This window comes from Plecotus auritus (genome assembly GCF_963455305.1).
Source record: "Plecotus auritus genome assembly, chromosome: 8".
NCBI lineage: Eukaryota > Metazoa > Chordata > Mammalia > Chiroptera > Vespertilionidae > Plecotus > Plecotus auritus.
In genome coordinates, this window is record NC_137782.1 from 173,607,931 (window position 1) to 173,621,439 (window position 13,509).

At 61.4% G+C, this 13,509-nt stretch overlaps 1 protein-coding gene across 1 annotated transcript; it reads left to right on the forward strand.

Annotated features, from left to right (window-relative positions):
• The first annotated feature begins 208 nt into the window (after positions 1 to 208).
• Positions 209 to 13,309, forward strand: CYS1 (cystin 1). The gene is made up of 3 exons (XM_080684865.1): positions 209 to 580; positions 10,933 to 10,985; positions 12,011 to 13,309. The coding sequence occupies exons 1-3, from the start codon at positions 227 to 229 to the stop codon at positions 12,114 to 12,116; spliced, it is 513 nt and encodes a 170-aa protein (XP_080540991.1). The 5' UTR covers positions 209 to 226; the 3' UTR covers positions 12,117 to 13,309.
• Positions 13,310 to 13,509: the final 200 nt, after the last annotated feature.

The following is a 13,509-nucleotide window of genomic DNA, read 5'->3' on the forward strand; positions in this document are numbered from 1 at the left end:
GGGGGCGGGGGTGCAGAGCGGGGAAGGAGGCGGTCACCCTGCCCCAGTGCCCCCACCCGGTTACCCCGCCCCCGCCCTCGTGGCCCCGCCCACCGCTACCCGACTCGGATCAACCCTGCCCCCGGCACCCCCAAAACCAGCGCTCCCCATTCACCCCGGCCACGCCCACTCCCGCGTCCCCGCCCCGGCCGCTCCCGCGGCGACCTGTCTGCGCGGCGGGCGCACCATGGGCAGCGGCAGCAGCCGGAGCGGCCGGGCCCTGCGGCGGCTCCGCGGCCCCGACAGCCGGCCAGCGGGCCCCGGCGGGGCAGCCCCGGAGGGCGGGACGGGGCCGCCGGACTCGGCGACGGCGGTGGCGGTGGCCCGGGAGGAGGTCCCCGAGGCGGCGGGGGCGGCGGCTGCGGGCGCGGCGGGCCCCGACCCAGGCCCCGGCCCCGGTCCCGCAGCGCCCTCCGACGGCCGGGACGAAACCCTGCGCCTGCTGGACCAGCTGCTGGCCGAGTCAGCGGCCTGGGCCCCGGGGGAGCCGGCCCCGCGGCGCCCGGCGCGCCCCCAACCCGCCGCCAGCGCGGGGAGCCGGGTGAGTGTCGTGCGCCCCAGCCCTCCGCACCGCGCTCCCCAGGCGCGTCCCCCGCCCCGGCCTCCGGCCCCCCACCCCCCGGCCCCCAAGGCCCCCGCTGGCCTGGGCCTGCACGGTCACCCTCCCCGAACATTCCGAGGTGCTTGCGGATCCCTCGGCTTCGCCCCCCTCACAGCCTCTGGTCTCCTCCCCGTCGCCTCCTCTGGGTGCTGGTGAACCGCCTCCGTTTTGGGGTGACAGTGCTGGGAGCAGCCTTAACGGGGCGGGGGCTTTCTGGTGGCCAAGACTCGCCGTGCCTTCCCCCGGGAGCGGTGCCGCCCGCTAAGCACAGCCCCGGCGCCTTCCAGCCGAGCGAGCGGACGGGGTGCCGGGGTGCCCCCTCCCTTGGCAGCCCCGGCGTGCGGGTGGAGGACGTGCTAAGTGGTGGGGTCCCTGGCCAAACAGTGGCTCCCAGATGCCCGCGGGTCAGACCGGGGTGCTGAGCGGACAAGGTCTTGAACAGCAGCTCCCGGGGGCACGAGGAAGCTGCAGGCACGCCTCTCCCCGCACTCCCACCCCCGGGCACCCCTCGGCAGCGGGGTCCTGAAACCGCCCCTGAGGGTGGGGTAAGGCCTCCTGTCCGTCCGCCCACCCCGCCCGGCAGCGCTCCCCAGCGCCTGCAGCTCAGCAGCCCGGCCCGCCCGCAGGGCCCTCCCTTTAAGGCCGCATCCGCGCGCTTATGTAACAGGACACTCTGAGCGCGCATGGCAGCCGTGCTCCAGTGTCCGATTTTCCGGTGCGTTGGGAACTTTATTTAGTTATTTTTATAGAGAGGAAGGGAGAGGGATAGAGAGTTAGAAACATCGATCAGCTGCCTCCTGCACAGCCCCCACTGGGGATGTGCCCGCAACCAAGGTACATGCCCTTGACCGGAATCGAACCTGGGACCCTTCAGTCCGCAGGCCGACGCTCTATCCACTGAGCCAAACCAGTCAGGGCGCGTTGGGAACTTTAAATGTGAAAACAACAAGATGGACACCCGCCCCCCAAGTCTCTGGGTACCAGACACTCCGGGGACAGGGGCCGCCTCACCCATCCTTCCAGTCATTTCTCAGGTGCTGTGTGGGCTCCTGCTGTGTGCGGGGGGAGCTCCAGGTGCTGCAGAGGAACAGGGATGGCACGCGGTCCTTGTCCCAGAGAAGCCCGCAGTCTAACGGGGGGGACGGAGGGAGAGCTGCAGACAGAACGTGGAGTACGGTGTGGTCTGGGATCTGTATGGAGTCTGCAGGGCCCGCAGGCCGGCTCAGGGGTTGAGTGTTGACCTCTGAGCCAGGAGGTCACGGTTGGATTCCCGGTCAGGGCACAGGCCTGGGTTTCGGGCTCCATCCCCAGTGTGGGGCATGCAGGAGGCAGCCGATCAGTGATTCTCTCTCATCACTGATGTTTCTCTCTCCCTCTCCCTCCCTCTCTGAAATCAATAAAAATAAAAAATAAATTAAAAAGGGGTCCGCAGGAGAAGCAGCAGAGCCCTGGGGGAGCCAGGCCGGCCTTCCAGGACAGGCTCCCCCTGAGTCTGGCAAACAAGCGGAGGGAGCACCGGGGCAGAGAACCCCATGAGCAAAGGCGATGGCGGCCTGGAGGCGGGGGACGCAGGTGGCTGCGCTGGTGGCTGCTGACCGTGGTCGGAGGAAGCTGGCGCCGAGGGGCTGGAGCAGAGCCTCAGGCGCCTGGCCGGATGCCAGGCCTGGGGGGCGGCTGCCGCGTGCTGGGCACGGGGAGGTGCAGGATGAAGCGGACAGGCCGTTGCTGGGCGTGCACTGCCCCGAGAGATGCAGAATGGAGATGTTTCTAACTCTCTATCCCTCTCTCTTCCTCTCTGTAAAAAATCAATAAAATATATTTTAAAAAAATAAAAAATAAATAAAAGTCAATGGGAAAAAATATCCTCAGGTCAGGAATAACAACACAAAACAAAAAGGCACCTTCACGTATATTTTCACATAATTCTTCCCAGCCTCCAGCCAGTGAGCACTCCCTGAGTGCTTAGCGAGACTTTGTGCTCCCACCTGGGTGTGCTCCCGGCCGGATCCTTGCTCCCAGAGGCAGACGACCTGGCACGGCTCCTGGTCCCGGGAGGTTGGGGGGTGGGGACTTGGGCAGTCGCCGTGCTGGGCCCCAAGGCTTCTAATGTGAATGCGAAGCAGCCCTCGGCGGTTGCTAAGGTCCCTTCGTCTTAGCAATCTGGGGTTCTCAAACTCTCAGGAAAGCAAAGGGGCCCTAGCGGGTTTGGCTCAATGGACAGACTGGAGGGTCCCGGATTTGATTCCGGTCAAGGGCACGTATCTCCCAGTCAAGGGCACGTACCTCGGTTGCATGCTCGACCCCCGGCCCCACTTGGGGCGCGTAGGGGAGGCAACCAATCGATGTTTCTCTCTCACATCGACGTTTCCCCCTCTCTGTCTCTTCCTCTCCCTTCCACTCTGTCTAAACACCGAAGGAAAAATACCCTCAGGTGAGGATTAACCAAAAACCAGGAAACCAACGGGCAGAGTCCACAAGAGCCCGAGGTGGTGACCTTGGGCTGGGGCCGCCCTCCCTGTGACGGCTCCTGGTACTCCGGCACAGGAGCATCTCCATTCTGGCCAAACTGGTCAGGGCTCCCATTGATTTTTAGAGAGAGTGGAAGGGAGGGAGGGAGAAAGAGAGAGAGACACGTCAATATGATTGGTTGACTCCTGCAGGTGCCCCGACTGGGGCCAGGGATCGAACCTGCAACCCAGGTAAGTGCCCTTGACCGGGAATCGAACCCATGACCCTTTGGTGCAGGGGCCGATGCTCTAACCATGGGGATACACAGGCCAGGGTGTGAATGTGCTTTATCAAGTGATAAAACACGGTGTGAGTGTACTTTATCGTCACTTTCCTCCGATCCCGCCCCTTTAGCTTCGCTGGGTCTCCCTGGCTTTCTTTCTCTTTGGAAACACGTTCCTGAAGGCAGGTCTTGGCGGGGAGGCAGAGGCCCTAGGACGGTGGTCTCAGAGTCAGAGCTCCTTCTGAAAGTCCTTCTTCCTTTTAGCGACTTGTAAAACAGCTCTCGGCCCTCTGGGCCCACAGCTTCTGCTGGCCCGGGAGGCCTGTAAGTGCGGGCAACAGCGCCCTCTGGCGGTGAGAGGGCCGAACCCGATTGGCAAAATTTGGTTGAAATCAGCTGAGGCTGGGAGATGAGGTACCCGGAGATCCAGTCCCTGTTCCCTCTGCTGGAGGTGTTCACTGTCCACAGTGAACCCTAAAAAATAAATAAACCAAGCCAAACCTGGCCTTCAAAGAAAAGAGAACTCCTGATCCACGCCACGTGGGTGGACCTCAGAACCGTGACGCAGCCTGAAGGAAGCCAGACAAGGAAGGGTGCCCATGTGCGAGCCCAGCAGCTAGGCTTCAGAGGGAGCACGCGAGCCTGCAGGGATGGGAAGCAGACCCGCGGCTGCCAGGAGGTGGGAGGTGGAAGATGGGAGGTAGAGGTGGAGGTGGAGGTGGGAGGTGGGAGGTGGAAGATGGGAGGTGGAGGTGGGAGGTGGGAGGTGGAGGTGGGAGGTGGAGGTGGGAGGTGGAGGTGGGAGATGGAGGTGGTGGTAGGAGGTGGAGGTGGGAGGTGGGAGGTGGAGGTGGAGGTGGGAGGTGGAGGTGGGAGGTGGGAGGTGGAGGTGGGAGGTGGAGGTGGGAGGTGGAGGTGGGAGATGGAGGTGGTGGTAGGAGGTGGAGGTGGAGGTGGGAGGTGGAGGTGGAGGTGGAGGTGGGAGGTGGAGGTGGAGGTGGGAGGTGGAGGTGGAGGTGGAGGTAGGAGGTGGAGGTGGTGGTAGGAGGTGGAGGTGGAGGTGGGAGGTGGGAGGTGGAAGATGGGAGGTGGAGGTGGGAGGTGGGAGGTGGAGGTGGGAGGTGGAGGTGGAAGATGGGAGGTGGAGGTGGGAGGTGGGAGGTGGAGGTGGGAGGTGGAGGTGGGAGGTGGAGGTGGGAGATGGAGGTGGTGGTAGGAGGTGGAGGTGGAGGTGGGAGGTGGAGGTGGAGGTGGGAGGTGGGAGGTGGAGGTGGAGGTGGAGGTGGAGGTGGGAGGTGGAGGTGGAGGTGGGAGGTGGAGGTGGAGGTGGGAGGTGGAGGTGGGAGGTGGAGGTGGGAGGTGGAGGTGGAGGTAGGAGGTGGAGGTGGAGGTGGGAGGTGGAGGTGGAGGTGGGAGGTGGAGGTGGAGGTGGGAGGTGGGAGGTGGAGGTGGAGGTGGGAGGTGGAGGTGGGAGGTAGGAGGTGGGAGGTGGGAGGTGGGAGGTGGAGGTGGAAGATGGGAGGTGGAGGTGGGAGGTAGGAGGTGGGAGGTGGGAGGTGGTGGGAGGTGGAGGTGGAGGTGGAGGTGGAGGTGGAGGTGGGATGTGAAGGTAGGAGGTGGGAGGTGGGAGGTGGAGGTGGAAGATGGGAGGTGGAGGTGGAGGTGGGAGGTGGAGGTGGGAGGTGGAGGTGGGAGGTGGAGGTGGGAGGTGGAGGTGGGAGGTGGAGGTGGAGGTGGGAGGTGGAGGTGGGAGGTGGAGGTGGGAGGTGGAGGTGGGAGGTGGAGGTGGAGGTGGGAGGTGGAGGTGGAGGTGGGAGGTGGAGGTGGGAGGTGGAGGTGGGAGGTGGAGGTGGGAGGTGGAGGTGGGAGGTGGAGGTGGAGGTGGGAGGTGGAGGTGGAGGTGGGAGGTGGGAGGTGGAGGTGGAGGTGGAGGTGGAGGTGGGAGGTGGAGGTGGAGGTGGGAGGTGGAGGTGGAGGTGGGAGGTGGAGGTGGGAGGTGGAGGTGGGAGGTGGAGGTGGAGGTAGGAGGTGGAGGTGGAGGTGGGAGGTGGAGGTGGAGGTGGGAGGTGGAGGTGGAGGTGGGAGGTGGGAGGTGGAGGTGGAGGTGGGAGGTGGAGGTGGGAGGTAGGAGGTGGGAGGTGGGAGGTGGGAGGTGGAGGTGGAAGATGGGAGGTGGAGGTGGGAGGTAGGAGGTGGGAGGTGGGAGGTGGTGGGAGGTGGAGGTGGAGGTGGAGGTGGAGGTGGAGGTGGGATGTGAAGGTAGGAGGTGGGAGGTGGGAGGTGGAGGTGGAAGATGGGAGGTGGAGGTGGAGGTGGGAGGTGGAGGTGGGAGGTAGGAGGTGGGAGGTGGAGGTGGTGGTAGGAGGTGGAGGTGGGAGGTGGAGGTGGAGGTGGAGGTGGAGGTGGGATGTGAAGGTAGGAGGTGGGAGGTGGGAGGTGGAGGTGGAAGATGGGAGGTGGAGGTGGAGGTGGGAGGTGGAGGTGGGAGGTAGGAGGTGGGAGGTGGAGGTGGTGGTAGGAGGTGGAGGTGGGAGGTGGAGGTGGAGGTGGAGGTGGAGATGGGAGGTGGAGGTGGGAGGTGGAGGTACAGGTGGGAGGTGGGAGGTGGTGGTAGGAGGTGGAGGTGGGAGGTGGAGGTGGAGGTGGGATGTGAAGGTAGGAGGTGGGAGGTGGAGGTGGGAGGTGGAGGTGGGAGGTGGAGGTGGGAGGTGAAGGTAGGAGGTGGAAGGTGGAGGTGGTGGTAGGAGGTGGGAGGTGGAGGTGGAGGTGGAGGTGGAGGTGGGATGTGAAGGTAGGAGGTGGGAGGTGGAGGTGGGAGGTGGAGGTGGGAGGTGAAGGTAGGAGGTGGGAGGTGGAGGTGGGAGGTGGAGGTGGGAGGTGAAGGTAGGAGGTGGGAGGTGGAGGTGGTGGTGGGAGGTGGAGGTGGAGGTGGGATGTGGAGGTGTTGGTAGGAGGTGAAGGTAGGAGGTGGGAGGTGGAGGTGGGAGGTGGAGGTGGGAGGTGGGAGGTGGAGGTGGAGGTGGAGGTGGGAGGTGGAGGTGGTGGTAGGAGGTGGGAGGTGGAGGTGGGAGGTGGAGGTGGGAGGTGGGAGGTGGAGGTGGTGGTAGGAGGGAAGGAGGTGGGAGGTGGGAGGTGGAGGTGGGAGGTGGGAGGTGGGAGGTGGGAGGTGGAGGTGGAGGTGGAGGTGGGAGGTGGAGATGAGAGGTAGGAGGTGGAGATGGTGGTGGGAGGTGGAGGTAGGAGATGGAGGTGGTGGCAGAAGGTGGGAGGTGGGAGGTGGGAGGTGGAGGTAGGAGGTAAGAGGTGGAGGTGGAGGTGGAGGGGGGAGGGAAGGAGGTAGGCCGCACAGCGCGCGTTTAGTCTGTTCATTGCAGTGACGGGTTCACAGGTGTATCCACATGTCAAAACCTATGCGATTGTGCCTTCCAACCCCTGCGACTTGCTCTGTGTGACCCCGTATCTCAGTGACAGGCGTGCGCATAGACAGGGTGGGCCGAGGGAGGCTCTCAGCTGTGAGTGCGCCCAACAGTGTTTTCCTTGTCTTATTACTAATTAGTTATTGTATTATTTTCCACACCAACAACGGTAAACCTATTTTTGCCCGACCCTGTGTATTCATATAAAAGTGTTGAGAGCTAAGGGGAGAACTCTTTAGATAGAAGCAGCAGGAGAGAATACATTTTGGTAAGATATGTGGTGGATTTTCTAAAATTAACTGTTGATATTTCACTATTCTAAAAACACACCCTCTTGTAAGAAGCGTCAGATGAGACGTTCAGAGATCATCTTAACCCCTCCTGCTGTCGGGTGAGGTTCTACAGAGCCTCCGTGGGGTTTATTGTTTTTTTAAATATATTTTTATTGATTTCAGAGAGGAAGGGAGAGGGAGAGATAGAAACATCCATGATGAGAGAGAATCATGGATCGGCTGCCTCCTGCATGCCCCCCACTCGGGATCAAGCCCGCAACCCGGGCACGTGCTCTTGACCGGAATGGAACCCGGGACCCTTCCGTCCACAGGCCGACGCTCTATCCCCTGCGCCAAACCATCGAGGGCAGGATTTCAAGTGAGAACATGTCCCCACCCTGCCCAGACACAGCGCCCTCCCTGAGCTCAGCCAGGTTCCCACGCCCCAGCCCCGGCTCCGCCCTCCTCGGGGTCCAGCTGTCTGACCTCCAGGGGGCAGCCTGCCAGCTGTCGGGTGGCGGACACTCCTGTCCGCTCGGGGCCTGGAGCAGCCGCCAGGGGCCGCTGTGTCTCTGCTTCCCCTCCACGCTCCCCTTGTGACTTCTGCAAGCTGTACGTCTGGGAAGGTGCCGAACATCGCCCGTCGGAGAAGGTCAAGTTAACGTCAAGGCAGGGGAGTTACTGAAGAAAGAGTGCGCCTGCCTTCTGACCGCAGCCGCAGGGCGCCCAGTTCACGGGTGTGATGGTGTGCGCGCCGTCCCTGCCTGCGAGGCGGCCAGCCGGGCTGTCTGTGCAGATGTTTGCTTCCAACCTTGTGCTTTCACCCCGCCGTCCTGACGGGAGAAACTTTATCTGTAACAACCCTCACAACCTCTGGTGGCGAAAGGAAAAGCCATCCCCGGCGACAGCAAAAGCTGGGCTCAGCGGGAACGGCGGGTGACTTCACAGCCACGGCTGAAGGACGGTGGGGTAGAAGTGTTGTGTTTCTTCTCTGTGGCCCCTGAGAAGAGATCCAGCCAAGGAGACACCCTTCCGGCATGCCCGCGGGGACTGGGAGCACCCGCGTTCACAGGAGCGTTCGTCACAACCGCCAAACGGCGGGAGCAACCCCCGTGTCCACCGCCGGACGGTAAAGCAAGTGCATAAAGAACACGCGGTGCCATCGCGACGAGAGGTCACCTGGCACCCGTCCGAACGGCTGTCACCCACAAGCCAACCAGCGCTGGTGAGGATGCGGAGGAGAGGGGACGCTGGTGCGCTGCTGGTGCGAATGCGGCCAGCGTGGAAAACAGTACGAATTTCCCCCCAAATTAAAAACGGATCTGCCTCATGACCCAGCGATTCCACTTCTGGGTAAATACCCAAAGAAACCTGAAGTACTCATCCAAAAGGACACATGCCCCCCATGTTCACTGCAGCATCATTTACAACAGCCAAGGTATAGACGCAGCCCCGTGTCCATCACCGGACAAGTGGCTAAAGATGCTGTGGTACCTCTACACCAGCGGTCGGCAAACTCATTCGTCCACGGAGCCAAATAGCAACAGGACAACGATTGGAATTTCTTTTGAGAGCCAAATTTTTTTAAACTTAAACTTCTTGCCCTGACTGGTTTGGCTCAGTGGACAGAGCGTCGGCCTGCGGACTGAAGGGTCCCGGGTTCGATTCCGGTCAAGGGCAGGTACCTTGGTTGCGGGCACATCCCCAGCAGGAGGTGTGCAGGAGGCAGCTGATCGATGTTTCTCTCTCATCGATGTTTCTAACTCTCTATCCCTCTCCCCTCCTCTCTGTAAAAAAAAAAAAAAAAAAAAATCAATAAAAACTTAAACTTCTTCTAACGCCACTTCTTCAAAATAGACTCGCCCAGGCCGTGGTATTTTGTGGGAGAGCCACACTCAAGGGGCCAAAGAGCCGCATGTGGCTCGCGAGCCGCGGTTTGCCGACCACTGATCTACACAATGGAATACTACTCAGCCCTAAAAAAGAATGAATTCTTTTTTAAAAAATATGTATTATATTGATTTTTTACAGAGAGGAAGGGAGAGGGATAGAGAGTTAGAAACATCGATGAGAGAGAAACATCGATCAGCTGCCTCCTGCTCACCTCCTACTGGGGATGTGCCCGAAACCAAGGTACATGCCCTTGACCGGAATCGAACCCGGGACCTTTCAGTCCGCAGGCCCATGCTCTATCCACTGAGCCAAACCGGCCAGGCAATGAATTCTGAACTGTTTTCGACAGCATGGATGGACATAGGGTATTATGCTAAGTGAAATAAGACAGCCAGAGAAAGACAAATCCCATATGATTTTATTTACATGTGAAATCTAAAGAGCCGTATAAACAACAACAAAAAAACAAACAGAAACAGACCCATAGATACACAGAACAGACTGATGGGTGCTGGGTGAGGGAGGGTTGGGGGCTGGGTGAAGGTGAAGGGATTGAGAAGTGCAGACGGGCAGCTACAGAACAGACATGGGGCTGTAAAGTACACACAGGGACTATAGTCAGTCATGGGAACAGCCGTGCATGGGGCCAGGTGGACACTTTGTAAAATACGATTATCCAACAACTATGCTGTACGCCCGAAACTAACACAAAATAATACTGGCTGTAAACTGAAAAAAATAAGAATACATTTTCTTAAGAAAAGTGGTACAGTCGTCCGTCGGTGCCCATGGGGGCTGGTTTCAGGGTCCCCGCAGACACCACACCCTTCTTTAAAATGGTGTGGTGTTGCCCTAACCCGGTGGTCAGCAAACCGCGGCTCGCGAGCCACATGCGGCTCTTTGGCCCCTTGAGTGTGGCTCTTCCACAAAATACCACGGCCTGGGCGCGTCCATTTTGAAGACGTGGCGTTAGAAGAAGTTTAAGTTTAAAAAATTGGGCTCTCAAAAGAAATTTTCATTGTTGTCCTGTTGCTATTTGGCTCTGTGGACGAATGAGTTTGCCGACCACTGACCTAACCGGTGTGGCTCAGTGGATAGAGCGTCGGCCTGCGGACTGAAGGGTCCCAGGTTCGATTCCGGTCAAGGGCATGTACCTGGGTTGCGGGCACATCCCCAGTAGGAGGTGTGCAGGAGGCAGCTGATCGATGTTTCTCTCTCATCGATGTTTCTAACTCTCTATCCCTCTCCCTTCCTCTCCGTAAAAAATCAATAAAATATATTAAAAAAAATAAAAATAAATAAAATACATTTAAAAAAATAAAAATAAATAACATGGTGTAGTGTCGGTGTGCACCTTCCCAAATACTTCAGACCATCGCTGGGTTGCTGAGCACACCCCATACCGCGTACACGCTGTGTGGACAGCCGTCAGACTGTGCTGTGCGGATAATGACGAGAACAGAGCCGGACTTGGCTCCGTGCAGACACAGCCACCGCGGCCTCGCTTTTGTGGGTTCCTTTTTCTGTTTTCCACCCAGTTGGTTGGATCTGGATGCAGAACCCGTGGATACGGGGGGCTGACCGTGTCCACGTACAGCGGGATGGTGTCCGCTCCCGAGGGCTGACCGTGCCCACGTACAGCGGGATGGTGTCCGCTCCCGAGGGCTGACCGTGCCCACGTACAGTGGGGTGGTGTCCGCTCCCGAGGGCTGACCGTGTCCATGTACAGTGGGACGGTGTCCGCTCCCGAGGGCTGACCGTGCCCACGTACAGTGGGGTGGTGTCCGCTCCCGAGGGCTGACCGTGCCCACGTACAGTGGGGTGGTGTCCGCTCCCGAGGGCTGACCGTGCCCACGTACAGTGGGGTGGTGTCCGCTCCCGAGGGCTGACCGTGGTGGCCGTTGGGTTCACAGAAAGCCGGAGCGGTGGGAGCTCGCCATCGCTCGCCCTTTGATGCCTCTCCCTCCTGTCCTTCTCAAGGTGTCCGCCGAGCACAGAGCCGAAGAGCACCCAGAGAGCGGCGGCGCGCCCGAGTAAGTCCGGGGGTCACTTGCTGCCGGACTCCGGCTCTTCCGTGGGCTCCACCTGCCCCTCAGCCTCAGGGCCCCGTTTTCCCCGGACCCAGCTCATCCCCCACGCAGCTCCCTCTTAGAATGCAAAGCTCTGCCTCTCCGGGGCGGGGGGCAGGGGGGGGGGGGCAGGCCGCAGCCCGCAGAACCGCCCAGTCCCAGCAGCTGTGACCCCCCTGAAAAGACCCTGAGCCGGTCACTCAGGCGTCCGGGACCCGCCCCTCCCGGTCGCAGCCTCACCCATCACTCAGGATGAGACGCCGACCTTGGCCTTCAGGAGTTGGCTGCCCAGAGCGGGACAGATGGGCCCCTCTAGTCCCAGGAAAACACACTTCCTGCTCCCCTCTGGCTTGTTCAAGAGACCCTGGTGCCCTTGGGGTCTCTGAGGTGGCTCCCCCATTCCGAATCCCTTGCCCTGGCCACCTTCCGTGAGCCCCCGAGGGGACAGCAGGAACAGGAAGTGTGGGGCTCTGCTGGGACCTTTCTGCCCAGCACTTCTAGGTGCCACGCTCCACGCTAGACACACGGCATTCAGCATCTCGGCTCACCCTCAGGTCGGCTTGTGGAGGGGCCCCACCCTGTCCCCCGCAGCTGCTCCTATGGGACCCCCGGAGGTGGGGGAGGGGAGCAGGGAGCATCGGGCCAATGGCTGTGGCACCCCCGCCCACACTTGCCGAGGGCAAGACTCTGTCACATGCCGTCCATGCATGCTACCTCATGTCTGCCTCCGAAGGAACCTGTGAAGCAGCTCATTTTAGAGAAAAAGAAAGGCCTCGGAGCTAGTACGAGGCGGAGCCGGGACTGGAACTGGGCCCTCCGCTCTGGCCTCGCCCTGAGCACTCGCTGCAGGCAGGGGCAGAGGCCTGCTCCCGGGAGAGGGCGAGTCCGGGGAGGGAGGGGTCCCCAGGGCAGGGCGGTCTCCTGGGAGAGACACCGAGTTCCAAGGCCACGTCCTGCCTCCTGACCCCGTGTGTGTTTGTGGCCCGCAGAGCCCCGGGCAGCAGCCACAAGAGGCCGGAGAGGCGGTCGGCCGTCTTGTACGACTGCTCCGAGGAGGAGCTGATGGCCAGCATCGAGCAGGAGTACTGCCCCTGAGCCCCGCCGGACCGGCCTCCGGGAGCCTGGGCTGGGGGTGCGCACCCTGCCCGCCGGGGGCCCGAGCCGGAGCTGAGCTGCCGCCCACACGCAGCTGTGCACGGACTTTCAAACCGACCTTCCCAGCCCCGTTCAGAGGGTCCGGAGCCCGCCAGCCCGCGCGCCTGCTGCCAGGAGGTGGCCGGTGGCCATGGGACGGACCGGCCGGAGGGAGTCGCCCTGCGTTCTGCGGGGGAATGTCCCGGAGATGTGGTCGGAATGCAGACTCTGACTCGGTGGGGCCGTGGGGGCCTCCAGACCCACATTTCTAACGGGCTCCGGGCGAGACCACGCCGCGGCTCCCAGCCACCCCCGGGGAGCAGGATGGAAGGAACTGGGCAGGAGGCCGCCCCCCAGAGGGACGGCACGGGGCCGGGGCCCAGCCCTGATCCTGCTCTCGGGGCCTCAGTTTCCCTCTCTGGAAAGGGAGCCCTGGAGGCTCTGCCCACTCTGACAACCCGGGGTCGCACGGTTCCCGCCCCCCTGGGCAGGGCACTGCCCCCTGCTGAGGGGCTCCCCACTCCCCTGCGGGCCACCTGCCCTCACCTGGCCAGCGCCTGCGGGGCCTCGTCCCGGTCTTCCCCGGCGGTGGGAGTAGACATGACAGCAGCGAGGCCGGAAGAGGCTGAGAGTACAAAGCGGACGCCCCTCCATCGGAAGCAGGCGGGGAGCGGGGAGTGGGGAGGCGGGACGTGGCCCAGGTGTGGCTGCTCCCGGAAGCGGAAGCGCAGGGCGGGGAGCGGTCAGGAGGCCCCGGGACCGGCCACTCCTCCGATGCTGCTGAGGGCAGGGACGCAAAGGGGCACGTGGCGGCCACAGCGGTTTTTGCCGAAGCCCCAAGAGGTCCCCGCTAGTCCTGCATTTACCACCGGCACGACGGCCTGCCTGGCGTGGCCTGCAAACGCAAGAGCCTCTTACCCGACAGACCCACCGGCCCGTGCCATCGGGCAAACGGTGTCTCCGTGAGCTTGGCTTCTTGGACGAGAGGGCCTTTGATCAGACGGTCCATAGCTGGGAGGTTTCTCCGAAGTCAGGACGGAGCCATGGAGCCCGGGAGGGTGGGCTCAGACACCCACCCCCCCATGAGAGCTGTTTCTCACACAAGCCCAAACCCTTTCTTTTGATAAAACGATTAAAGCCATTCCTATTTTAGTAATACACGTGCTTCTTTTAATATTTTTGTTACTTTTTAAGTTCTCACCCACAGATGTTTGGTTTTATTTATTTATTTTTTAAATATATTTTATTGATATTTTACAGAGAGGAACGGAGAGGGAGAGAGATAGTTAGAAACATCGATGAGAGAGAAACATCGATCAGCTGCCTCCTGCACACCTCCTACTGGGGATGCGCC

Coding starts and splice junctions, on each gene's coding strand:
- CYS1 (XM_080684865.1), top strand. CDS start 227: ATGGGCAGCGGCAGCAGCCGGAGCGGCCGGGCCCTGCGGCGGCTCCGC. Junction 581..10,932: donor CCGCCAGCGCGGGGAGCCGG/GTGAGTGTCGTG, acceptor GTCCTTCTCAAG/GTGTCCGCCGAGCACAGAGC. Junction 10,986..12,010: donor GAGAGCGGCGGCGCGCCCGA/GTAAGTCCGGGG, acceptor TGTGGCCCGCAG/AGCCCCGGGCAGCAGCCACA.